The sequence below is a fragment of the Cynocephalus volans genome, chromosome 8 (genome assembly GCF_027409185.1).
Source record: "Cynocephalus volans isolate mCynVol1 chromosome 8, mCynVol1.pri, whole genome shotgun sequence".
Lineage (NCBI taxonomy): Eukaryota > Metazoa > Chordata > Mammalia > Dermoptera > Cynocephalidae > Cynocephalus > Cynocephalus volans.
In genome coordinates, this window is record NC_084467.1 from 114,197,405 (window position 1) to 114,224,448 (window position 27,044).

Below are 27,044 nucleotides of genomic sequence, written 5' to 3' on the forward strand. Positions count from 1 at the left end.
ATTCTATATCTTTCTAAGTAAAACTTAACAAAATTGTTTCTAAACTTATATTTAGTTTTACATTTACCGTGTATTTATAGTGTGTGATATGGGTTTTAATTTAAGGCAACGACAGATCTCCTTTAAAATAAATTTAAGTTTAAAAAAGTGAGTCACCTTGAAGGAAAATATTAAGAAATGTTATACAGTTGGAATGTGAATATGGAAAAAATCATTATGGTGGTAGATGACTTACAAAACTAGGAGATCTCTTCCTAGTGTCTCTAACAGGTAGTGGCCCAGTTTCTGTCTGAAAAATGAGAGGCAACTCCCTGACTCTCAAGTCAGCCCACTCCATTGCCAGACAGCCCAGATTCCTTGTAAGCTTTTTGCTTTGAGCCAAAATCTGTCTTCCTGAAATCTCCCTGGACCTAGTTCTACCCTTGAGAGTGGGAGCTTTCAGATTTGGTTTCGCAGAACTTTAGGGCTCAGAGGAAGTACTACTGAAGGCAAGGGGAGTTTGATCAAGAAAGGTCCCAGGGGAGCTGAGCTTTTATTTGTTTTCTCTAGGGTTCCAAATGATAAGATTTTGTTTGAGAAAAGGATTTTTCTAAGGAAAGAGAAAACTGAAAATTAGTATTCTGGAGAAACACTGAGCAAACCTACTTCTACGTAGACATTAAAAAAAGACCAGCTCTCTGCTCCTTAGCTGTCATTTCCCTACAGATGCATTCACTGACTCTACACACAAACTGAAACAGCCTTACTTTCATATTTCTATTTATACCATGTTCTTTCTTTACTATTTGTTCTCTAAATAAGTGACTATCTCAAATTTGGATTGCTGGAGCAGGGGGTTTAGTGCGATTGTTCAAACCCATGTATTGGTAACACCCATGCCTCCAAATCCCAGTTCTGAAAAAAGGGAAGGGAAAACTGCAGAGTGGCTCCAGATCACTCACCTGGTCACAGGTTGGGAGGATGAGTATGTCTGAGCCCTGCCGCCTGTGGTGCTGGGCCACTCTGGCCATGATCACAGGGGAGGTGCGAGGACTGTCTAGCCCAGGGTCTGACAATACTGAGTTCCGATTCATCAATGACTAGAGGATAGAGAAATCTGTGAGAAGAAACCTCGTCCAGAAGGCCCCAGGGCTTAACTCATTTGGTGGTGATAAACATATTCATAACATCAGCTAATAGAAGTTCAGTTCTTAGGGCTGGCTGGTTAGCTCACTCAGTTAGAGGGTAGTGCTTATAATACCAAGGTCAAGGGTTTGGATCCCACACTGGCCAGCCACCAAAAAAATAAAAACAAAATAAAAAATAAAAGATTCAATACTTACTCGGTGTCCAGTATTATACTAAGCCCTTGATTATATATTACCTCATTCAATTCTCACAATAGACCTTTGAGGTAGATACTATTATTCCTCCCACTTTTCATAAGAAAAAACTAAGACTCAGAGAGGTTATGAGACCTGCTGAAGGTCAAAGAGCTAGTAATGAGGTATTCCCTAGATCCAACCCAGGCAGTCCCAACCCACAGCCCACACTCTTCCTCACCAATGATGTCGTCTCCCAGATAATGTCACCTGCAGATTATTTAGGAATACCTCCCCCCGTCCTTTCTTGGTGACTTTTCCACACACTCATCCTTTACATCATCTTCCCATGAAAAGACAGGAGCAGTAAGAAAATAAAATTCCAACTGGTATCTAAAATTAGGTTTTTAACATGTTTTCAACTACTTATTCACATATTTAATTAATCTGGCTAAGTAAATATTTTGCTATCATCATTATTACTTCTTCCACTCACTTTTACTTTTATATTGCAGCTTTATATTTTAGAGTTCATATATGCAAACTGAGAACACCTGGAAGAGATAAACTTTGGGGTCAAAACCTGAAATTCTTTTGAGCAATCCAGAAAAGATGAGCCACTCAAGTAGAAAAAGATCTGCAGCAAAGAGAGACTATCACTTCTGATTAGGCTGGGTTCATTATATCAATCTAAGGTGATGTTATTCCCAGCCAGGTAGAAATGTGTTTTTGGTCAAGTTACTGTTTTAGATGACTTATGTCTCTGCCCCTTATTCTCAAAGATTTGCTATAATTAATGACATGGCCTCCCTTTCCACCCTACTCTTTATATAACAGAGTTGACAATGATAAAATGGAAGCCAGATTTGATGATCTTGTATGTAGGATACATTTGTGAAACCCTTTTCTGGAACCCAGAATGCGGTGACTAAAATTCTTGGAACTGGAACTGTAGAAGAAGTGGTGTATGGATGACAGGCCGGAGGCCTTGGTGCACTAGTGAGCAGCAGAGCATTTAGGTGCCTAGAGAAGGGATACTGAGAGTACAGTTTTAAGGGCCTCGCACCTGCTGGCACTCACCTCACTGAGGGAAGGGAAGCGTTCTGTCCCAGAGTCCAAGCCACTGTCACCCTCCTGGGAGTCCACAGAGAGACGGCCTGAGAAGAAAACAGTTTATATGGTAAGAAAGGATTAGTGGCCTGGGAGAAGGAAGAACCTTTACTCTGGACACCTGTGTATAGGGCAGGAGGGGAAGCTGCTACTTTCCTTGCTTTTGCCAGTTTTCCTTTGGCTCTGTCATCTCATGACCCCTAGACTAGGATGCTCTCCTGGGTACACCTACCTTTTACTCTTGCCACACCTAGCTTTCACCTACTTCTGTACCTTTGCACGGGCCATGTCATCTTCTCAAATAAGACTCTGTAGCTCTACCTCACAACTAGTCTTACTCTCAACTCATCTCCAACCTTTTTCTGGTCACCATTCATTTCTTCTTACAAGTATTTGTGGATCTCCTAAGTGCTAGGTGCTATCAGGCAAACTGCTGTCTGGACCATAATCATTCCAATATCTCCCTGTCCCTTATCTATCTGGAGCTACTGGTTATACACTCATTTCTATTGCATAAGTCGTATCTAATTTCCCTGTGTATTTGTACTGCTTTCTCCCATTATTCTATTTCCCTGAGGGTGGGTGCTATATTTTCTTCCCTGGAATCTCTGCATGGGGAAGGGACAAAAGATGAGAAAACTGGACTAGAGATATGCTAGAGAAAAAGGAGGTGATGGGGTGGGAGGGGTTGGGGGGGGACTCACCTTCGAATGATCTCTGGCTGGTGTCACCATATACTGGAAGAATGTCCTAAAAAAGAAAGGCCCAGAGGTTGGGCAAATTCTGTGAACCTCCCCCCCTACTGTTTCCTTCCTCCAATCAGAGGTTTATTTGCTTACAATTCATGGCCTCTTCTGCTTCATTGTCTCAAGAATGCCCAGCTAGAAGAGATACTGCTTTATTTGTACAGTGTAAGGAGAATGGTGACCCCTAATGGTGGAAAGGGAGCTTTACCATTCATAAAATTCTAAAATCTCACTTTATCACCTCAAAGCACTATTGCCTCATTTGGGTTGGATACAAAAAAGAACTTCCTATAGAGGAGCGCAAAAACCTCACGCAGGTGACTGAAGGAAAATATAAAATATTTACCCCTAGAGATCTTTGAGGGCTGACAGGCATTGGCCTGGGACTGACTGACCCAGCCAGTGTGGAGGAAATGATGTTGATTGTGCTTTACTGTTTACAAAGCACTTTTCAAGATTGCATTTAATCTTTCAATGACTCTGTTAGGCATGTTACTCTCACTTTATAAATGAGGAAACAGAAGCTTAGAGATCTTAAGTAACTTGCCTAAAATACACAACGGGTCAACTGTAAAGCCAGGGTTGGAGCTCAGACTTTCAGATTCCAAGGTTAGTGTCTCAGACTCACAGTGCACACGAGCACACTGACACCAACAGTGGCAGCAGCAGCAAATGCGTACTGGCCCCAGTGCCAAAGGCATGCTTCAATTCTGACACCCTATTAGCTGGATACCATCGTGATCTCCATTTTATAAATGAGGAAACTGAGGCTTCTAGGCATTAAATAACTTGCCCAAGAGTAGTATTCTTTTCTTTTTAAGCCTACAGCACCTGGTAGTCCCAGGCAGTCTCCCATCCAAGCACTAACCAGGCCCGAACCTGCTTAGCTTCCAAGATCAGAAGAGATCAGGCGCATTCAGAGTGGTATGGCCGTGGAGCACCGTAGTCTTAAAGCTGGTGAAAACTAGAGCCAGGGTTTGAATCAAGATGGTCTAAGTCTACAACCTGAGCAATCAACCACGTGATATGAGAAGCTCTTCAGAAAATGAAGCAGTTTAAATTTATTTGTCTATGTTTTTGATCTGGATGTTCTAAAAAAGAAAGTAGATAAACCTTAAGTACTGTCTGTTGGCTTTTGCAAATATTATTCTTGGAGACCTTAAAATTTCTGGAGAGTTACTTCTTATTTACCCAAAGAATTAAAGCTTGATGGAGATAAATAAGACACTAATAGTAAAGTCCTGGATGAGAATAATGAATCATCTCCTCTCTGGAATTTTCCACAAAGTGTGGTTAACTGCTGATATAGATATCTCTCAACTGACTGGGGATCCTTTATGAAAGCTGACTTTAAAAAGTATTTGTATATTGAGAAGACCCATTACTTGAAGGATAGGAGGTAGAAGAAGCTACCAGATGAATATTTAGTAAAACCAGTGTAGGAATATACATTAGCTATGAGGAAACTACCTTGAAGCAAAGGTTAATTAGGAGACTAAAGCTGATGGTCTGATTTATTTCATATTTACTTCTTTCCATTGCAACCATAAGTTCTTGGAGGGCAAGAAATAGGCTTTTTCTTTTTATGGTATATCAAGTGACACAACAGTGCTCAGCCTCTTTGGTGCTAAATAAAGAACTGCTGACCTTTGTTTCTTTGTAAAATCCTAAACACTTACTAGCTCAGCCTGAGGGCCTGGCATGACCCAGGAAGCGTTTTGTCCTTACTTTCTCCCTCACTCTATCCGTAGTCCACCTGCATGGTGCCTCTCCTAGAGCTATGCCTACCATCACTCACCACTGAGCCCCCAGTCTCCTGCTGGATCTTCAGCTGTAACTGAATGACTCGCCGCCGGGCACCTTCGATCTGCTCTTCCAGCAGGCTGGCGGGGTTCCGGCTATACACCTCACAGATACGCTGGGGAGGGTGAGGAGGAGAGGGAGGAGGGGAAAAGGCAGAGGGGTGGTTAGTAAAGAATGGACGACTCACCAGTGGGGAGAATAGGCAGTTATCCCAAAACAAAGAGAAGAGAGAAGAGAGCTCTGTCTTCTAGTAAATGCATGTTATTTCACCATCATTTAGGATCAGAAAAAGGGGTAAAGTGATGAGAAACAGAATGCACAAGGGAGTTGGAGAAAGAAGACAAAACACAAAGGCCTGCCCTAATCTGACCCATTCTTCAAGGCCTGGCTTAAGTCCCACATCCTAAAACGAGGTCTTCCTCAACTACCACTCAAGTGTGAAATATTTAAGAGACTGTCCAGAATAGTACACAAAAAAGTGCTAAAGTGGAAACTTACATACAGTGAGAACAACAGGAGACAAGAGGAAGCAGTGCTGACTACAGCAGCCAACGCCTTGGCCCCCCAGCCCCAGCCCGATCACTGGGAAGCTCTCTCAGAGCATGAACCACTCTAACACCTATCTAGCACTCCTCACAGCATGCAACAGAGGATAGATAGCACAGGGGTTTAGGGGCTTCACAGTCCAGGAGACCTGGCGTTGAATTCTGGCACTTCCACTGACTAGCTGTGTAGACTTGGGCAAGCATGAATACATCCTCATCGATAAGACTTAATGCTCAAAACTCTTTCCATCAACTCTGATTATTTTTCAAGCCACTGGCTGCCCCATTTTTTCCCTCCCTCCTTTCACAGGGAAATGTTTCAGAACAGCAGTCTACACTTAGGGCCCCATCCTTCCCTGCCTTCCAGTCACTCCTCAACACATACAATCTAGTTTCCTCCCCATTACCTCAAACAGTTACTCTTTCAAAGATCAAATATAACAGCACAGGTGCAGTATTGGAAGCTGGCCAGTGTGCTGTAGGAGCACTTAAATCACAACACTCCATCCTCAGCTCTCTCCTCTTCTCCCTGCACTGGTGCCCTGGGTGTTCTCAACCAGCCTCAATTTCAACTATCACCTTTATGCTGAGGATACCCAAATCTCTATTTTAAACCAGCCTTTTCTCCTGAGCTTCAGCTCTGTTATGTCCACATGCCTGGTGGGTGGTCTTTATCTGAATGTCTCATATGCACCTTAAACTCAGTACACCCGCGGCTGACCTTCATTTCTTTCCCTGAGCTCTGCTCCTCACCTCTCCCTTACTCCATCAATGGCGTCATCATCCATCCAGCACCCAAACTTGGGCCATCTTTAATTCTTTCTTCTCCCTTAACAGTTGATAAATTCTACTGACTTGACCTATGAGATGTCTCTCATTGCTATCCCCTCCTTTTTGTTCTTACTCCTACATTTCTTGTTAAATCTGTCATTATCTCTTATCTACTGCAACAGCCTCCTAGATGGTTTCCTTAAGTCGATCCACTTAACACACTTCTCCAAAGAACACTGATTTAAAAATGTGATCAGTCCCCCATTCAAAATCCTTTGATCAATTCCCACGGCCTTCAGAACAGCTCATCGTGATATTCAAGGCCCAAAGCACTTTCCAACCACCACACCCATTGCCATGTTCAGTGCTCTAGCCACAGCAGACCAAACTCAGCTCAGGTATCACCCCATGAAGCTTTCTGATTATTGCATAAATTCCTTCTTTGGGGCTTCCATGATATTTTAAAAAATTTAATTTCCATTCACACTCTCCCCCTGGCTTTTTCTCAATGGCATTTTAAAAAAAACTTTAAAAAATTAGAGACATAATACACATAACATAAACTTCACCAGTTTAAAGTATACAATTCAGTGGTTTTTAGTATACTCAGAGGTGTGCAACCATCCCATTATTTAACTCCAGAACATTTCCATCACTCCAACAAGAAAGCTGGTACCTGTAAGCAATTACTCCTAATTTCCCCTTTCTTCTTTCTTCCCCCTCCAACAACCAGTAATCTACTTTCTGTCTCAGTGGATTTGCCTGTTCTGAGCATTCCACATAAATGGAAACATACAATATGTTAACTTTCATGTCTGGCTTCTTTCATTCAGCATAATGTTTTCAGGGTTCTCCCATGTTATAGCACGTATCTGTACTTCATTACTTTTTACAGCTGAATAATATACCATTGTATGGATATAACACATTTTGCACATCTATTCATCAGCTGATAGACATTTGGCTTATTTCTACTTCTGGGCTATTATGAATGTTCATGTACAAGTTTTTGTGTAAATATATGTTTTCAGTTCTCTTGGGTATATATCCAGGAGTGAAACTGCTGAGTCATATATGGAAGTATTTCAAAAAAGTTTGTGGAAAAATAGAATTAAAAGATAATATGAATCTTTCCATGAACTTTCTGAAGTACCCTCATAGTTCCTCCATGTTTAACATTTCGAAGAACTGTCAAACTGTTTTCCAGAGTGGCTGCACTATTTTACATTCCCATCATCAATGGTGGGAATAGATTAGGATAGTTAATATGTAGATAAAATATAAACAAGTATTTCTTAGATTTCTCCACATCCTCACCAACGCTTATTATTTTCCATTATTTTGGTGATAGCCATCCTAATGAGTGTGAAATGGTATCTAATTGTCACTTTAATTAGCATCTCCCTATGACTAAAATTGCTGACCACCTTTCCACATGCTTATTGGCCATTTGTATGTTTTCTTTACAAAACTGTCTATTCAAATCCTTTGCCAATTTTTAAACTGGGTTGTCCTTTTATTGTTGAGTTGTAAGAGTCCCTTATATATTCTGGTATTAGACCTTTATCAGATATATGATTTGCAAATATTTCTCTCATTTTGTGAGTTGTCTACTTTTTTTTCTTTTTGGCAGCTGGCAGGTACTGGGATCTGAAACCTTGACCTTGGTGTTACCAATACTGTGCTTTAACCAACTGAGCTAACAGGCCAGCCTTTTTTATACTGTCTTGATAATGTGCTTTGACACACAGAAGTTTTACATTTTGATAAAATCCAACTTATCTTTTTTTTTTGGTTGTTTGTGATTTTGGTATCATATCTAAGAAACTGTTGCCTAATCCAAGGTCATGGAGATTTATACCTATGTTTTCTTCTAAGAATTTTATAGTTTTTAAAAATAGTTTTAGTTCTTAACATTTAAGTCTTTGATCCAGTTTGAATTAAATTTTGTTTATTTGTGAGGTAAGGGTCCAAATTCATTCTTTGCATGTAGATATCCACTTGTCCCTGCACCATTTGCTGAAAAGACTATTCTTTCTCCATTTGAATTGTCTTGACACCTTTGTTGAAAATCAATTGACCATAGACGTATGGGTTAATTTCTGGACTTTCGATTCTATTCCACTGATCTATAGCTCTGTTCTTACTGTCTTGATTATTTTATGCCATTTGTCAATATATAAGTATCAGCACTTATTATAATGTAGTATATCTTCATTCATCCATGCATATCCTATTTGATTACTAACTCCTTAAAGGAAAGGTTCATCTCTTATTTATCTTTGTAACTATTACAACTCCAGCCTCTAACACTACTCCCCATCCAATGCTCCAACACATGATACCTAGCATGCAGCAAGCACTCAAGGCTTATTAAATGAATGTATTTTCACATCTCTGTGCCCTTGACCTATGCTGTCTATTCACTAGCTCCCTCTTCCATCTCTTTTGCCTATTAAAGTCCCACTCTTCAAGGCCCAGCTGAAATACCATTCTCTCTGTGAAGCCTTTTCCCACATTTCCCATTACGAATTGCTCTTTTCTTTGTTCTTTTATTGCAAGCTCTTTGTTCCTCCTGCTCTTCCTCCTACTGTAATTTGAATTCCCCCCACTCGATTTTAAACATGTTGAGGGCAAGAATTATCTAATCTTTTTCATTTCTGTATACCCTAAGATCTACAACAATGCTTTATATACAGTGGCTACATAAAGAAATTTGCTGACTTGAAATGGACAGGCAAGGAGATTGCTGCAGGCCACAGTTATAACAGGAATCTGGTCATTCTACTCCAGCCACATTAATCGTCTTCTTGTTCTCTATGCACATCATTTGCACATCTCTTGTTCTCTATGCAGGAAGAGAGATATGCCTGGATATCTCTCTTCCTGCCTTGTACCAACAGTGCCCCACCTTTATTAGTCTGACCCAGCATTCACCTACCCATTCCCACCTTTGTTCCCTCTTATCTTTCCCTTCCTCAGAAACCTCCACGATCAATTCCAACTGACTCTGATTTTCCTCAGTTCTAATGTTCCCTCATTTTAGTCTCTCGTTACTTATTCATATTTTGTCTACCTATTCACGATCCTAATCTGTTACATATGGAGCTCTATTGGTCAAATTCTGCTTTAACAAATTCTACTGGCCAATGATGATTCTTTATTGATCCTGAAGTTTTATTTTTTAAGGTTTTACTGTGATAGGATATGGCCTGTAAATTAACTTGCACAAACTGGCAAATTGCTCTTATAAAAGTATTATTTCATTAAGGTAATGGCCAGTCTACCCTCATCAGCGACCTTACCTGTAACTCTTTTTCCTCCTGTCTCAGCATATTCCTAAGGATCTGGGTGGCATGTTTTTGAACTTCGGGATCCTAGGAATAGAAAATATGATAGTAGTTAGAGCTGAGGATTAGCTTAGTAACTTAACCTGCTGATTCTTGGGCAAGGAAAGCTCTGAGAGAAGACTCGGTCATAAGTAACACTCCATACCTTGCTGGAATGCAGTAAACTTAAAATCTTATTTTCATTTTTACTCCTATCATATAAGTACCGTGTGCTGATTGCACCACTGGAGCTCTGGTTTTTAGAACTTCCTAGAAACCCTGGCTGTAATCACCTTAGTATCTAATTGCTCTCTAAAGTCTCCCAGTACTTGCTGGCTCAGCCTTCTTCCCAACTAAACCTATACCTATCTGCATCTTGTCCTTTTTTAAACTCTTTACAGAGGCTTTCATTCTGCTCCTACTGTTTTTGTCTGTTTCTGACTGTCTCCCTCTACTGACTGGCCTCTGTATGTCACTCCTCCAAGCAGCCCTTTTTCTCTAGGAAGCCTTTCCCCTACTCCTTGACTTCACACCACGCCCTAGTAACACTGACTGGCAACAGTCTTCAACAGGTGCTTTCTGTCTATGCATGCCTGGAGGTGTGCACTCTCTCCCTGAGGAAGGGGAGCACTCCCAGAGGGCTTCCTTAGCATTTCCCACACACTTAGGAAACACACTGAATGGTGCTATCTGACAAAAACTCATATGCATTTACACAGAAGATGGACACTAAGGCTCCGAGCAATCCCTTTCATGCAGCCCTCGTTTTTGTTCAACTCTCTGATGGTCTTTCATATATCCTTTGGCTTGTCTGGTCCCCTCAACCCCACTCAGTTTATTTATTTTATTTTTAAAAAATGTATTGTTTGTTTACATTTACATCTTTAATACATTTGAAATTTTTAGTTTTTATTTATAGAAAGAAGTAGAAAATCATAACTTTATATTGTAACCAGCCTGCAGAATTATAGAATTTTCTCCACAGAACCCAGCAACCCAAAATTAGAAATGGAGAAACAGTATGGTTGGATTCACCCAGGTATAAATACCTGTTGGGAAGGTGTGTAGGTCGGGAGTGCAAGGGGAGTGAAGGTACTGTTGCGAATTAAACATGGTCCGTCTCTGCTGAAGAATAGCAGAATTGGGAGAAGTCAAGGGATAAGTGATCCAGTGAAGACTAGGGATTTAGTGAGTGAGAAAGGTGGATGGATTAAAAAATGACCTTAGAGTGAGATTTCAGAATCTGAAATATCAGAAATAAATTCCTTGCGATGACAAGATCTAGGATGTGGCCCTGTAAGTTTTAGGTCAGCTGAAGTGCATCTCATTCTTGAGGTCACTTTCCCCTGCTCTGTGCCTTCTACTGAGGACAGTGATAAGTGATTACAGAACTGAATGACCTGAAATGGAGGTGAGCAGAAATATGTAGAATGCAAAATTTGTCAGGAAAATTAAAATCAGGCAGTCACAAATTACAGGATCATTGTATTACAAAAATTCTTTTACAGGTCTTTTATACAAAATTTTGAACACAATATGTATAAAGATTCACTTTCAGAGAATGCTGGGGATCTCAGGTAAGCCTAGACAGTTTATTTATTCCATGATATAACTGAACTATACTATATTAAACATACCAAGTGAGCTAACTGCCATGTAACTCTTAGGGTAAATGTGCCTTTGGGGCTCCTATTAGTAGTTACAATCCCTGCTCCCAAAACAGCAGTGGAAGCCCTACTTAGGAAGGGTTTAATAAAGCCAGCAGGCAGATGTCAACAGTCACTGTTCAGAATGGTCCTCATTCAGTTTAACCTGCTTTCCTCCCCAGTGGGGAGCTCTTCAAAGGGACAACGGAGTGAGGGGGAGATGCCAGGAGAACCATTACCTGCAGTGGTTTGGGTCCTGTGATGCGCTGTGGAGGTGGTAGAGGTGGAGGTGGTGGTGGTGGAGGGGCTATGGGAGTGACTCGGGGAGCTCCTGCTGGGGATGGGTCCTGCTGGAGCCCTGAGACACCAATGGACGAAGGTGAGGAGCCCAGGAGGGTCAGTGCAACATAGGCGCCGGCTGGAGGAAACAGAGAGGCTTGCTCGAATGGTATTGTCCTGGAGAGCTACAAAGGAGAGGATTCTTCTCCCTTCTCTTTTCGTTAAGCTCATATTTCTCTGGATTAATGCCCCACCCACTCTCTAATTCCTACCCTTCCACCTTGTGTCAACCCAAGCGCCACTGCTTACCCTTCCTTCATGTGGAGACCTCAACCAAAATTCCACCTGTAAACATCTAGGAATCTCCCCATGGGCCACCTCATCAGTCCCTCGTTTCCTCCTTTATCTCACTACATTAAGTAGCCAACATAAAGCCCCCTGTACCCTGCCTGCCTGGCACTCAAATCTGGCCTTCTACCTTTCCCAAACTTCCCATACCCTTCAATCCTTTCCTCAACACTTGTTGCTTCTATTTGATTATTTGTGCAGACTCAATTGTTGGGTCTTCCTGGCTACAAATGAAATATTTTTGCTTTTTTCTCCCCAAATAGGAAACAAATGAGGAAGAATATCTGTGAATGGAAAAGGGGATTGAGTGGTATTTGAGATGTGGTCTCAGTAGGATATGGTCTAAATAGGAGTGACAAACACGGGTGTGGGCAAAAATTAAGATGTCTGATGAGAGACTCGCAGTGTCTCCACTTGAAATGATGACAGGGAGCTGTAGCTCTCTAAGGGGATCCCTCTATGTCATGATTAAAGATGTGAGTGCAGCTGCCTCATACATCTACAGAGGAAGCCTCCTGGCTCAGCAAGCCTGCTCTTTCCTCCCTCCCTCTCAGCCCACCTGCTCCCCTACTTCCGTTAATTGTCACCTCTCTACAACTCACATTTGATAAGCTTCACCACCTCCAGGTGAGAGCTATTGGTCACCATGGTGCCGTTGACCTGTTGGAGGGACAAGCAATATTGAGCAATGATGATGGAAACCTAGGGGATCTTTTTGTAAGTTCAAAATGCCACTTCTTTAGGAAGCCATTTCCCAACATTCTTTAGCCATCTCTGGTCACTTGTTCACTCAAATTCACATTATGAATTTGTTCCTATTCACATCTGCCATGTACCTTGTCTCTCCAGATAGCCTATAAGTTTTCAGAGATAAGAGGTGTGTCTTCATTCTTTTATTTATTTTTGGTATATACTTTTCCAACCATTTGCTCACACACACATGTGTCAACTGACCCAATGTGCTTTCTCCTTATTAAAAGACTAAGGAGTCTCTGCATTTAGAGTTTCCTTAATGCCTCTAGGATTCCATTTTGCAGAAGAAAGACCTGAATAAATAGGGCAGAGTATAGTAGTTTAGACCTGGCAAGGACCTCAGGTCAGCATTGTATGGAGGACGGAATATCAACCTGAGAATCTGAAGGCTTGTGTCCTTTGCTAGTCACAAATCCTCCCTTTAATCTTATTTTTGTCATTTGTGAAGTGGGAATAATAAAATCTATCCTGGAAGCTTGGTTGCTTTAGAGTCAAGAAGGGCCTAAAATACAGCACCCAGCTGTCTTAATCCCTACTCTCTCATACTGTGCTACTGTGCTCCCTCTCAGGGTCCCACTCCTAACTCAGTGGCTGACTGACAGCTGGCACCAAGATGTAAGTACTCAGGATGGACCAAGGCCAGACATGCCCCTGCACACCTGCCTCCTCTCCTGGGGGGTGGGTGTTGGGATCACTCACTTTGATGATCCGGTCGCCCTCTTTCACACCAGCTTTCATGGCTGCACCTCCTATAAGGAAAAGGCCTTGTCAGCAGAGTCCAACAATCTCTCCCAGAGGTCACTAAATATCCACTAAGGTCCCTGTCAGATCACCTCCCCTCTGAACTTGTATCTCATTTCTCTGTGTTAAGTGCCTCAAATGCTGGGTGTCCACCCCATTCTGCTCTGGTGACACAACTACTAAGACAGAGTGAACATATAAGGTCACGTGTCTTGCCCTTTCCTCTACCTAGACCAGATGCCAGACTTCTGATAAGCAGGCCAAGATGGGATACAGGCAGAGCCATGCTCTGGGAAGAGCATGTGTGCTTTATTTGAATGTGTCTGAACATGTCTCAAGAGTAAATAAAAGTTATTTCTTACTATCCACTGGGAAAAATGAGTTTACTATATTAAATATAATTGTTAAAGTAGTAATGATTATTAAGAAAAATATGAAGAAAAGGATTAAAGCAAGAGTTTTCAAAGTGGTGGTTCATAAATCCTGAGAGGTTCATAAAGATATCCTGGGAGCTCCTATCATTAAAAATGATTTTTTTCTGTTAAAAAACTGTCTGAAACGATTAATAGTTCCTCCCTTTAAAATAGACCCAATTAAGAGCTTCTGGTGGTGACTGACTGAGAGGCGCTCAGAAGAACGTGTTCTCCATTTCTCAGGTTATCACTCAACTATGTAGTTTTAAATCACTTAAAATCCTAGTTTAATTTATACCCAGCAAACACAAGAAACACTAAAGCTGAAACAAATTAATGAGAAGCATAAAAATTATATTTTGTAAATTTGTCCAAAGATGATTTGCAAGTTGCATTTATCTGATCAAAACATAACTCCCACAAGCATATCTAGATGTTTCTAGTCTAAAAAGAAAAAAATACAGTGATGACTACATTCTAATTTGGCTTTTCAATACTGGAACTCAAGACTATCCTCATCTAAAGTGTACTATTTGTGGAAGAGTACTTACAAATAGCTTGAGACTCTCTTTTATACAGTCATCTAGAAATTAAAGCTGGAGAGGAAAGAGCTATCTTGCTTGAATGTATAAAACACATGAGATGACTTCTAATAACCATGATTTAAAAAGAAATTAAACTCTTCAGAGTAAAGGAATTTGAGCAGAAGTTTTCAGACTTCAGTAAGCATGAGAATCACCAAGGAAATTTCTTAAAAAGTGTATTCCTTGGCTCTTTTGCTGGATAGTGATTTCTGGGGTTGGGTCAGGAATAAGGATATCAATCATCCCAGTGCCTAGGTGGTTCTGATGTAGGCAGAACATAGATTATACTTTGAGAAACAGTGAATTAAAGAAACCTAATATGTGGAAAAGACAATATCAACTGCTTTATTACTCTTGTGATTTCAATGCCACTCTTCTCTCTTCCCTAACACATACACACACACACGTACACACACACTCCAAAACTCATGTTTTAGTGCAAGCCATCTTTTTTTGTTCTTTCCTCTCTGGGTCTGATTCTGTTCAGCCTAAGAGGAGAAAAAAAAAGAGTGAAGGAAAGCTGAACCCACACTTCACCAGAGGGGATCCCCTACTTTCTGGATCAAATAGACTGCAGAGACAAAGTACAGATATTGGCAGTTGCACTAGCTCTGTCTCACTCTAGTCCAGGAACCCTGAGAAATAAGAGAAGCAAATAAAACTATCTTTCAGAGCTCTACCCCCAGGATATGCAAAACAAACCTCCTGCTGATAAAAGTTAACTCTCAAACATAAGCCATAATTATTTATATACTTGTATGATTCACATATCTCATTTTGGTCATAAATTTGAAATTCTCATTTCGCTTTTCATGTAAACAACATCCCAAATCTTTCTCCAAAATTCCTGCAAGTATATTGTTCCTTCCCCTTTTACACTATCCCTAGTGTGAAACACCAGCCTGCTCTCTACCCTTTTCTTGTGTTCTCCTACGAGCCAAGCCTAGGATGTTCCATGTCACTGGCCCAATCTCATTTGCTACACTGAAGTTCACCCCTTGCAGGATACTTGGTTTCTGCTCTTCCACACCCCATCTCCTTCCTGATTGTCTTCTTCAGACTGGGTCACTAACAATGATTCTACCACCTGGCATATGACAGAGCTCTGACTGTTCACACCTCTTCTATACATAATTGGACACTTGATGGATTTGCTTATGATGCCCTCCCACTCTTCACTTCCTTCTCACCAAATTCCTAGCCTGCTGATCTGTTTTTCATTTCCCTCTTTCAAACTACTCCTGAAATCCTGTTTCTTCTAAGAGAGCTTCCCAAATTGATCAGAAGGGAAATGACTATGCCTCGAACCACAAACTACCCGAAGAAGCTTCCAAATACCATTTCTTCTGATGTAATATCCAAAACACATCATTTACCTTTGATAATTTACTATTTAATGTTAACTGTATCTACAAATGTGTTCTACAACCACTTGGACCAGTACACCTGTCTTTGCAGAAAGTGACCGTCTGTGCACCTAGCCAGGTGATGTGAAGCTAAGTATAAAGAAAGGGGGCCTTTGATTCCTCCATGGTATCTTCTGACCCAATACGTTGAGGTCTCTGTGATGGCATTCAGGTATTTGCCTGCCTGAGGGCCTGAGGGCTATTCTGCTGGTTTTGCACTTCCCAACTGGGGAATCAATCAAGAAGTCTGAACCCTAGAAATTCTGCCTAGTGGTTCAGCATTGTGAGACTTCCCAGTGTCCATGGGTAACCAGTTCTAGAGTAATTCATTCATTCATGCCACACCTCCCATCTCCCCGGGGCTCTCCAGACTCCCAGGACAGCACAAGTTCTCCAAGTCATGCAGCACTGTCACATACACGGTGGCTTTGTAAGAAATGTCCACTGCAGGCGGGAGGGATGCAGCACTCACCAGGCCGCACAGACTGCACCAGAACAATGCGATCCCCACTGACTGTGAAGCCAAACCCATGCTGGTCCTTTTGGATGATGACACAGCGTTGAACAAGACCTGGCGGGAGGAGAGAAAGAGAGAGAAGGGGGTTTGGAAGGCAGTGTCACTGGAAGGTTAGTGCATACAAGCCAAGAGAAACCCAGGAAAGCCCCAGTGTGTTTCTTCCTCAAAAGCCTTTCTAGACCATTCTAATCTCCCAGACTGATCCTGTCCAAACACACTATTGCAATGACATGCCTCCCTCAGTCACTGGCAAAAACCTGTAACCTACTTTGTGCTCCATACAAGAAGTTACCCTTCTCTCAGGTGCCAAAACGCTTGTCTCTCTTGTACATGTCTGTCTTTTCTGGCTCGTCTGGGTGAGAATGGCCAAAGAAGGGGCAGTACCACGTCTAGCTACCCTCTGAAGACTAATATTACAGATAAGTAGCCCCCACCAGGATTGAAGCCCAAGTGAGACTAAAGTTTTACGTCAACTTTAGTTTTATCCAGCGAATGCAGTAGGCAGGACACCAGTGCTTGTTGACCCTTTTCACAGAGCATGATAATACACAGGCTGACTCAGGGTTGGTCCTTTGCCAAATCAAGTAATAGACAAATGACAGGAGAAAACCATTTTATTCACATGAACATCCATACACAGAACTTAAAAACAAACAAAAAAACAGAGGCTCTGATTCCCAACTGTCTCCTTCCCTGTGAATGTGTACATGTATGTGTGCTACATGCTGTAATGATTAAAGCATAGGTTCTAGAGTTAAAACACAGTGGTTTTGAGCCCCGATACTGTCTCCAACAACCTTTTGAATTTGAGAAAGTTTCTTAAGCCCTCAGTGCCTCAGCTTCCTCATCTGCAAAGTAAGGATAATAAAACTGTACTTTCTACAGTTGATGTAAGAAGGCAATTTATATAAAACTGTAACACAATGCCTAGCACGCATTATAAACTCGACATAAAGGCTGAGTTGTTTTACATTTGGGATATACAGTTCTTTCTGTATAGGTGTACATCACTTTGTCTACATGTTAATGCCCAAGAAGAAGGTTACCTGTTGTCTCAGAGGTGTCAGAAGGCTGGCGATGGTGGGAAGGGGACTTGCGCTCAGGTGCAGAATCTCCCAGAGAAGACAGGCTACTTAACCTGGAGAGGGAGTATGGAAAGCACATCGATGAGCTGGGCAGGAAGGAACCAGCCTTGTAGTGGAAGGAAGCTCTGTCAAAGGGGCCCTGAGTCTTAGATAATCAGAGAAAAATCTGCCCACCCTATAATCTGCTCAATCTGGTAGGAGATTAGCCATGGCTACACCACTGTCAACATCACCTATGTGGAATTCTAGACTGGCAGGGCAATCATAATCTCTTCAATACCCAGCAAGGCATTTTCATGGGTTGCTTTTCTGGAGTCAGGCGACAAAGAGACAATAGCAAGAAGGGGATCTGCACATAAACACACGCTTATTTGGTCTTACCAGGCTGCAATGGGGCTGATGGAACAGAACGGAGCAGCAGAGAAAATGAATGCAAGAAAAAGACAGGGAAAAAAACAAACAGTTAGTTAGTCCTAGGTGATGATTTGCAAAGGAAGAGGAGACTGGAGGGAAGGACGTGGTGGGTCAGACACATATGGAGGCCTGCATAAACACAGCAGAGGACTGCAGTGGATGTAGCAGACAAGTTCCCCATTTAAGCTTCATCTCTTTGTCCCTCAAAGTTCCACTTCTCCAGAACATCACTCTCTAAGAGGGTAACTGGGCATTTAGTATTTACCTGTTGAGTAATAGGCAACTGGCACACTTTTCTAGAAAGGAGGGGTACAGCAATGGCCCAGGGCCTCTGAAAATTCCCTTTGTCTTTGGGGAACCATGGTAGAACAGGAATCTCGTCCGTTGGGTGGTAGCATTCCAACCCCACATTCAGCCCCGTTCCTACTGCCAGTCCGAGGCACTAAACTTAGAAACTATTAAAGACCCTAGAATCTCAAGGTAACACAGATCATCAAGCCAGAAGATTCATTGCTTGATCTCCTCTGCTAGGACCCCTACAAAAACAGAAGAAATTCAAATCATTGCTGTGGTCTTCCTTTTCAGAAAAGTGTACAAGTTGCCAGTTGCTGAATCCATAGTTGCTGCACCACAGAAAGTAGCAATTCCTATCCTGTCTATAGCAAATGACTATATAGAAGGTCATTCATGAAAGCTCTGTTTGTAATAGCAAAAGACTGGAAATAATCTAAATGTTCACAATGGGTGACTGGTTAAATAAATTATGGCATGTTAACATAAAGACAAAGAACTCAGCCATATAACAGAATGAGGAGGCTCTTTATATATGATGAGGAATGATCTCCATGATGTTATTGAGTGAAAAAAGCAAGATACAGAATTATGTGGACAGTAAACAAAGTGGATAAAAGAGAAGGAAATTATTTGTTTATATGTTTACATATTTGTTTATGTATGCAAAATATCTAAATTATCTCTTGAAGAGTACAAAAGAAACATATAACATTGGTTGTCTCTGAGGAGGCAAACTGGGTGGCTGGGGCACAGGGATGGAATTGGAGACTTTTTGTTATATTCTCTTGTATTACTAGATTCTGAACCACATGAAGGTGCTATCTATTCAAGAAACCAATAAATAACTTTTAAATATAAAGGAGAGGTCTTCTTCCCTCCTTACAATGGTACCCCTCTTACCTGGACAGATGAGATTGCTTTTTACTGGCTGATCTTTGGATCAGAGAGAGAAGGACACCAAGAAAGAAGAGAGCATGGGGCCCAGGAGAGAGCGATGCAGGAAAGCCAAAAAAAAAAAAAAAAGAGAAAGAAAAACAAAACACGACATAAACCAGACAAGACATTGGAAATGGTCGGTTCAAAAGAAAAACTACACTCGAGCTAAGAAACACTGTGGAAACTGGCCATAGTACGGCAGTGAGTGTACTAAGATGCAAATATACCCACATCATTTCACTGCTTCAAACCTTTTAGAGCCTCCCCACTGTACTCAGGAGAAAGATCGCCCTGTCTTCAAGCTAGGCCATTAGCTACAGCATCTAACGGGAAGCTCTGCCTGATGCCCAGGTAAGCACCCCTCCAATGTTTTCCACAGCTCTTATCTTTCCTCTGGCATGAACACCCAACAGTAACTGCGGTCCACTTGTCCGTAAAGCAGTACAGACAAGGCTGGAAGGTCCACAAAGGCAGAGACAGTCCTGTTGTTCAGCGTCCCCAGTGCTTTGAGTAAGTGCTGACTAAGTGCTCAGTCCCATTCTTCGTACCTGCTCTTTACTCTTCTTTCACTTGCTATGGTTTCTGACTTCTGTCTTTGCCCACACCGTTCCTTCCTCCTAGATGTTTTTCCTACTCTGTTCCCTATTACCGCACTTTCAAGCCAGGCAAGAAAGTAAACTTCCAGAGGCTGCAAATTCTGGCTTTCTTCAAATTACCCTATTCCATCATTCCTTGTCCACTTACTTCCCACCTCCCCAACTAGGGGTAAAGATTCAAATTAGCACATCAGTTAATTAAGGTTCTATTATGTTCTAGAATCTAGACCTGTGCTATCTAATACAACTGTCACAAGCCACATGTAGCTATTTAAATTTTTAAACAAAATTCAAAATTCAGTTTCTCAGTTGTACTAGCCACATTTCAAGTACTTAATAGCTACATATGGCTAGCAGCTATCATACTGGATGTTGCAGAATACAACATTTCCATCACTGCACAAAGTTCTCCAGATATCGTCAGGCACTAGGGATAAAAAAATGAGGAAGACACATTTATGTGCAGCTCATGGATGGAGAAAACATGCAGAATTTTATGTATACAGTGGCAACAGCTCCCCAATCAGGGAGGGATTCTTAGGAGAGACCTTCAAAGGTCTTTTTTTCAACTGCTCATCTGTTACCTTTGGTCATATCCACAATGCCCCACCATTGGGTTACCCATGCTGGGTTTGAACTCCTCTTCCTCATACCTCAAGAGAAAGCCCATTTTAACTTGGCACACCTTGGGAATCCTCCTTGTCTTGTTCTCCTTGACCCTGCCCTGGCAGGAAGCTGACTTCCTATGCCCATATTAAAGCCCAGAAGATGCATTTTGAACCTGGTAACTCTTAACTTGGTTTGCATTTGAACTGGGGCATCAGCAGTTCCACATAATCAAAGGCAAATGAAGCAAAGGTCCAAGTACCTAGCAGTAGAGGACTGTTAGGGGCATTGACAAAGACAATTTCAGCCACCACCAAAAGTTCCTCTAAAAAAAAATCACAGGCTAGGGCAGGTAAGATAGGGAACAAGGAGATTCCAATGTTAGTATTATTGCGGCAGGTACATTTTTTTCCCCTGAGAGCTTAAAGGAGAAAAACTACCATTGAATTGCAGGAGGAAGAAATGCCTATATAAGGCAGGCCTGGTGGATGGAAAGAATGGACAGACATATTGAGTCAGCTGGGTTTTGAGTCTCAGCACAGATTTAGGAGAAAGACCTTGGAACATAAAATCTGACAGACAAGGGAGGGGGGAAAGGAGAGAAGGTATTTGGCATGAAATGGAGGTTACCAGAGGAAAAAAGGACTTTAATGGTGGGGTCTGCTGTCCCTCTTCTTGATGACATTCCCATCAAATTTTGGCAACAGAGCTCAGATTCCACTCAGCCTAAACCTGGGAGTATGGAGGAGGCCCTGGAGAATTTCTCTCCAAGTTCAGGCTCTCTAAATGGCACCACTGAAACAGATTTTCTGATCCAACCTCTCACTTATCCCCTATGTCTGGTAAGTTAAAGAGACCTGTAGGGGTCTTTAACTTTTTTTTACAATTTTTTTCCCAGGTTGCTCCTTTCTTTACATCATCACTGACACCCACCACTTTAAGTCACATGTCCACTGCCTCAGGCTTGAATTATTGGGAAAAAAAAAAAAAAAAATCCCAAAACAAAAACAACTCTCTGTTTTCACTTTCCAGTCCATTCAGCACTCCAGGACAACAGACTAACTTCCCCAAACACTATTCCCCCACCCCTCCACCAAGAACCTACAATTTCTCTCCTTTCCATCTATAGTCAGATGTGTATGCTACAGCCTGGTATCAAAGGCCTTTCATTATGTGGCCCTAAATACCTTTTCAAATTCATCTCTCATTACTCAGCTACTTTTTCCTACTCTATTGGATTCTAAGAGATGCTGTACTCATTCCTTTCTCTGACTTATCATGGCCTCCATCCCTTCTCCTCTCTATCCATCTCCTACTCCTTTTTCAAGGCCCTGGTCAAATGATATTGCCTCCATGAAGCTATCCTGGCTACAGCAGCCCACATTTCATTCACCCTAGCATTTTATTTTGAAAAATTTCAAAGTCCATTAAGGTTGAAGGAGCAGCACGATGAATATCTATATATCCTTCATCTAGATTCACCAATTAACATTTGTTACATTTGCTTTATCTTTCTACATTCACACATTTTTTCCCATTCGAAAGTTGCAGACATCGTGACACTTTACTCCTAAATACTTTAGCATATATATCCCCTAAGAACTTTGAAACTCTCCTAAATAACCACAATCAGCACGCCCAACTTTGATACACTAGTATTATCTAACATACAGTGCACATTCAAATCTCCCCAATTGTCTTATTAATGTTCTTTATAGTTGTTCCTCTACTGCCTCCATCCGGTCAGGAATCTAGAATTATAGTTACGTCATGTCTCTTTTACATTCATTTAACTGAGTACACTCCCTCCCCTTTTTTTGGTCGCTTATAACACTGACATTTTGTAGAGTCTGGGCCAGTTATCTTGTTGAATGGACTGCAATCTGGATTTATCTGATGTCTCCTCATGATTAGATTCAGGTTAGACATTTTTTTTTTTTTTTTTTTTTTTTGTGACCCGTAAGGGGATTGTAACCTTTGGCTTGGCGTCATCCGCACCGCGCTCAGCCAGTGAGCGCACCAGACACCCCTATATAGGATCTGAACCCGTGGCCTCGGCGCTCCCAGCGCCCAGCGCCATACTCTCCCGAGTGAGCCACAGGGCCGGCCCCTCAGGTTAGACATTTTTAAAGATTATTATGTAAGTGATGTTGGATAGCTTGTCCCATTTTGGTTATACTAGGTTTGATTACTTAGGTAAGGTAGTACTCCCAAGATTTCTCAGTGGTAAAAGCCTATTTTCCCATTTGAATTAATGAGAAATCTGTGGGGTGATATTTTGAGACTGTGTGAACATCCTGTTCTCCAACAACCTCTCACCCAATAGTTTTACTATCCATTGAGGATTCTTGCCTGAACCACTCATTGCCTTAACAGCTGTAAAATGGCAATCTGCTAATTCTATCATTTCTTCTACACCTATTAGCAGGTAATTTTTTGTAAAGAAGTTCATCTCGTCCCTTTTCTGGAGGAGTGTTATGAACTCATAGACCCCTTCCCTCCCCCAGTAAAACATTATAATCTATTATCTTTTTTTTTTTTTTTAAATGTTAAAAATATCCCAATTTGGCCACGGGGAGCTTCTACAAGCCAGCTCCTGTGTCCTTTTAACATGTCACCATCTGTCTTGGATAATGTCCTTGCTTTCTGGCACAAAAAGATACTACAGGCTCACCTTGTACTTTCCCTATGCCAGACCTAGAATCAAACATCTCTCTCAGAAGCCCTGGTTCCTTTTAGCAGGGAATATATTTAGAAACAAGATCTGGCTGCTAGGTGCTCATTGCTATTGAGGTAGCCTTTTTCCAGGGCCTTTCAATGGACAGAGCTAGGAAATATTTATTATAAAATTTTGAGTTCACACTAACATTTCCAATTTGAACCCAAGACAGGGTTCTTCCTCTTCCCCATTCCATAGTTTATTTTTATTTTCCCATAGTGAGAAAACCATTCCCAAACAATACTAATATACTTACTCATTTGTTTTATTCTGTAACACAGACAACATAGTTTCTGGAGTTACTACACCAACATTGCTAGCAACAACAAACCTACCAAGTTCAAGGTTTCCTTGCAGTTCTTTTTGTCCTTAGACTATCTCCCAGTCTAGTCAGTACTGTCTGTGAAAGTTACTTTGGATTAATTCTTTTTTTATGTTACCGGTTTAAAATATACTTAGATTTCTTTTTACATTTGTATTTAATGGTAGGGTTTGCTTTTTTCAGGCTTATTTAATTTCATTTTTTAAATACGTTAAGCATTTACATGGTTGAAAACTCAAAATGAAATTTTAAAAGTATATTCAGAATTGTTCCTATCCCTTCACTGCACTCCTCCCAAGTAACCATTTTCATTCATTTTTGGTTTCCTTTCTGTGTTTCTTCTCATAAAACTAAGAAAATACATATAAATATTCTTATTTTCCTTTCTTGCTTACATAACAGGTAGTATCCTACATCTTCTGCACTTTGCTTTTTTTATTTACATTATTTGTGAAGTAACTCAGAAATCTTTCCTCTTCCTCATCTGTTTCTCTACAACAGCCCACATTCTGACACACATCCTTCCCTCCTACACTGCTCCCTGTCATCTGGTGTGTCTGCTAGAGGGCAAAGGTTACGGCATGGGCTTCCCTGTATGCTCTAGTGCAGCACTAGGTACAGAGCAGGTCCTCTGTAAATAGCTGTCGAAAATTCTCATCCTAGCCTAGAGGTTGGTGAAAAAGCAAGAAAATGCTTTGTGACCTTCTAGAGAGCCTATGGTGTGTTTGTGTATGTGTGTGTGTGTATATATATATATTTAAAAAAAATTAATTGCTAAGCAACTTCACATTAAATATACAGATTTCTGGTTTTTCTTCTGTCACCTATGGGCTTATAGTCTCACATGGTGACAAATCAACTTAAACTGGGTGCTGTCAGCCCCCTCCAGGTGAGTTGTAAGTCTTACCTTTGCCCTAATCACCACTGCCCACAGCTTACACTCCTTTCTGCTTCACTCAAACCCCTAAAAGGTATAGGAGTTTGAACTCAGGGTGGTCAAATAGGACTGGCTTCTGGAGTTTAAAGAAACAACGATAAGCAGACAGCATCATGTCCTTTCCACCTGTCACTTGTTCCCAGCACAAGTGTGCAAATGAGGCCAAGACCTAGAATATACATGTTCTGTGGCAATAATGATAAAGTTCTTACTACGTACCAGGCACTGGGCTAACAAGCATTTGACATAACATTATCTCACTTAATAATCACAAAAGCCTGGTAAGGTAGGTACTGCATCCCCATTTTCAGATGAATGAGCAGAGAGGTTAAGTAAACGGAGTTAAGATGTGTGTAAAGTTGGTTTCACTTCATGGTCCGTGCTCCTAAACAAAAAGTTATATGACCTGTGGCCATATGTATATCTACCTGGTCTTTATTTTCCCTTTTACATACATACATACATACATATACACACACGCACGCACATATAACACACACACATATATATATACACATACACATCACACATGCACACACATAAAATATACATGTATGACATGATACAGATATGTAATACACAGATATACTATATATGTACATAAAATATATAATACACAACATATATGATAGAGAGAGAAAGATAAAAAGGCATACTATACACAGGCTGAACTAGGTCTTCCTGAGTCTGGCATAAATATTCCCAAGCCCCTCACCAAAGCCAGGAGTAGTAAACCAGGAAAGAGCCACCCTACCAGGAACTCAGTACCAGATAAAGTACACGCACTGAACCCTGACCTCGTCTTACTGGTTGGTTTCCCTTATTTCCCAGGGTAGAGCTTTAAGAAGGCTCCTGGTACCCTAATGTTTTAAGGATTCTGCCTTTGGGTAGAATTTTCCCTGTGGTCTGAGGCTGGCAAACACACCTCCTAGGCCTGTACATCTCTATAGAAAAGGCTGTGAGGAAAGAGGCTGGTTTGCAGAGAACCCCAGCAGATCTGTAAGTGTCAATTCTCTCATCTCTAAAAGTATGGGACAAACGAAGCGAAAAAGTCTCCGGCAAAGTAGCCAGAAAAAGTTCACACCTCAACTGGATCACTTGCTAGCTGTTGAGCAACAAATGAATCACCTAAGGACCCACTCCCCAGGGATCCAATTCAGCAGGTCTGTGGTGTGGAATCTGTTTTTATTTTAACAAGTAGCCCAAGTAACCCAATACTCAGAGGACCATAACTTTGAGAAACTCTCAAAACAAGTACCTCAGCTTCTGAGTCTATCCTCAGCTTTCTCATCTGTAAAAGGAACACATATTGATATCATCTGTTTGTCTACCCTTTCAGATCTTAAACACCTGAGAACAAGAACTGTGTCTTCTTCATCCTTGTATCACCAGCCAAGTTCCAGCACAGTGCCTGGTGCAAGTGGGTGCCCACTCTGGGAATGTTTGCTGATGGAATATACACGTCCTTTCTTCCAGAGTTGATGTGAGGACCAAAGAGGTAATATTTAAGTGCTTTGAAAGTGTGAAGCCCTATCCAAATGGCTTTATTGTGTTTTTTCCTGGTCTTTTCCAGGTCCATATTGAGTGACCTATGCTTGACAATTGTCCGGGGTAAGGGGAACAGGATGAGAATGAGTGTGTGAACAAAAAATGGAAGAGTGGGCAAGACCCCTGGAGTGTTTGAATTCTAGGTAGGGCAGGGCCAGGAAAGCTCTCTTTTCTACTTACATGAAGGTCTCAGAGAACAAGAGATTTTAAGGCTTTGTTTGATTATCAGAGCAGATAACTTGGCAGACAAGAATGTGTGCAGGAGGGAGGCAGAGAACTGGTATGGTGGGAGGTTGGTTAGCTTGGTTCAACAATGGATACTCAGCACACAGGCCATGTGCAATGGTTTTAAAAGCACAGCTTCAGGAGTCAAAATGCTGGCTCAAGCTCAAGCTCAGCCCTTTCCCAGCAATGTAGTCTTAGGCAAGTCACCCAGCCTCTCCAAGCCTCAGTTTCCCAATAAAAAAAGGGGACAATACTACATTTCTCAAAGGGCAATTGGGAGGACTAAGTCACCTTCACTGACATCTCAAAGCTAAAATATTCAAACTGAAATCAATCTCCCCAGCCCAAGCCCCAACCTGTTCCTGATCACGTTTCCTCCTCAGCAACAGTGCTGTGCAGTTGCTCATGCCAGAAGTCTGAGAGTTTCTTGGACATCTCCCTACATATCTAATTGCCAAGTTCTACTGATATGACCTCCTAACATTTCTGGAATCCACCTACTTCTCCCCCTCTCCACCACCACACTGTTGTAGGATACCATCATCTCTCACCTAGAACTGGCCTCACCCATCTACTCCTGCTTCAACTGCTCCAGCCACATCCATTCTCTACAGAGTCATCTTTTAGAGAGAGAAATTAGAATAGATAACACCGGTCAGTGGCTTCCCACTGTCCTTGTATGAAGTTTCAGATCCTGACCATGGCTAGCGGGTCCTTCGTGAGGTCCTTGGGTACTCTCAAGCTTCATCTCTCATCACTCTCCCCCTCACTCACTGTATTTCAACCCCAGGAGCCTTCTCTCCTATCTTGGCCAGGTGGACCCATACTCATTCTTTAGGGTCAGCTTAAGTTTCTTTTCCTCAGCGAAGCTTTCTCTGACACCCAGCTACGTTGGATTTCCCTGAAATTTCCCTTTGTAGTGCCTAACTTAACAGTAACTAAATTACTGTTTGGGTGGGTTTTTTTTTTTTTTATTGTTTAATGTGTGCTTTCCCCATTTAATTATTAGCCTCATGTCTCCTGTTCTCTAAAGCACACAGCTGCTCTAGAACACAGTATATAGCAGACAT

The 27,044-nt window shown here is 41.5% G+C and overlaps 1 protein-coding gene and 1 pseudogene across 4 annotated transcripts in view; both read right to left on the reverse strand.

The window, feature by feature from the left end:
- ARHGEF11 (Rho guanine nucleotide exchange factor 11) overlaps positions 1 to 27,044 on the reverse strand; it is a 107,016-nt gene that overhangs the window by 34,702 nt on the left and 45,270 nt on the right. For 2 of the 4 annotated variants that reach the window (XM_063103724.1, XM_063103723.1), the window contains exons 2-12: positions 18,986 to 19,018; positions 17,339 to 17,430; positions 16,248 to 16,346; positions 13,331 to 13,380; positions 12,481 to 12,538; positions 11,491 to 11,669; positions 9,582 to 9,653; positions 4,956 to 5,075; positions 3,116 to 3,161; positions 2,382 to 2,458; positions 942 to 1,079 (exon numbers count right to left, since the gene is read on the reverse strand). In XM_063103724.1, coding sequence (XP_062959794.1) covers positions 942 to 1,079; positions 2,382 to 2,458; positions 3,116 to 3,161; positions 4,956 to 5,075; positions 9,582 to 9,653; positions 11,491 to 11,669; positions 12,481 to 12,538; positions 13,331 to 13,380; positions 16,248 to 16,346; positions 17,339 to 17,430; positions 18,986 to 19,018 — 964 coding nt within the window. The remainder of the gene's footprint in view (positions 1 to 941; positions 1,080 to 2,381; positions 2,459 to 3,115; positions 3,162 to 4,955; positions 5,076 to 9,581; positions 9,654 to 11,490; positions 11,670 to 12,480; positions 12,539 to 13,330; positions 13,381 to 16,247; positions 16,347 to 17,338; positions 17,431 to 18,985; positions 19,019 to 27,044) is intronic. The other 2 variants (XM_063103725.1, XM_063103726.1) reach the window with 2 other exon arrangements.
- LOC134385268 (5S ribosomal RNA) lies at positions 3,977 to 4,095 on the reverse strand (annotated as a pseudogene).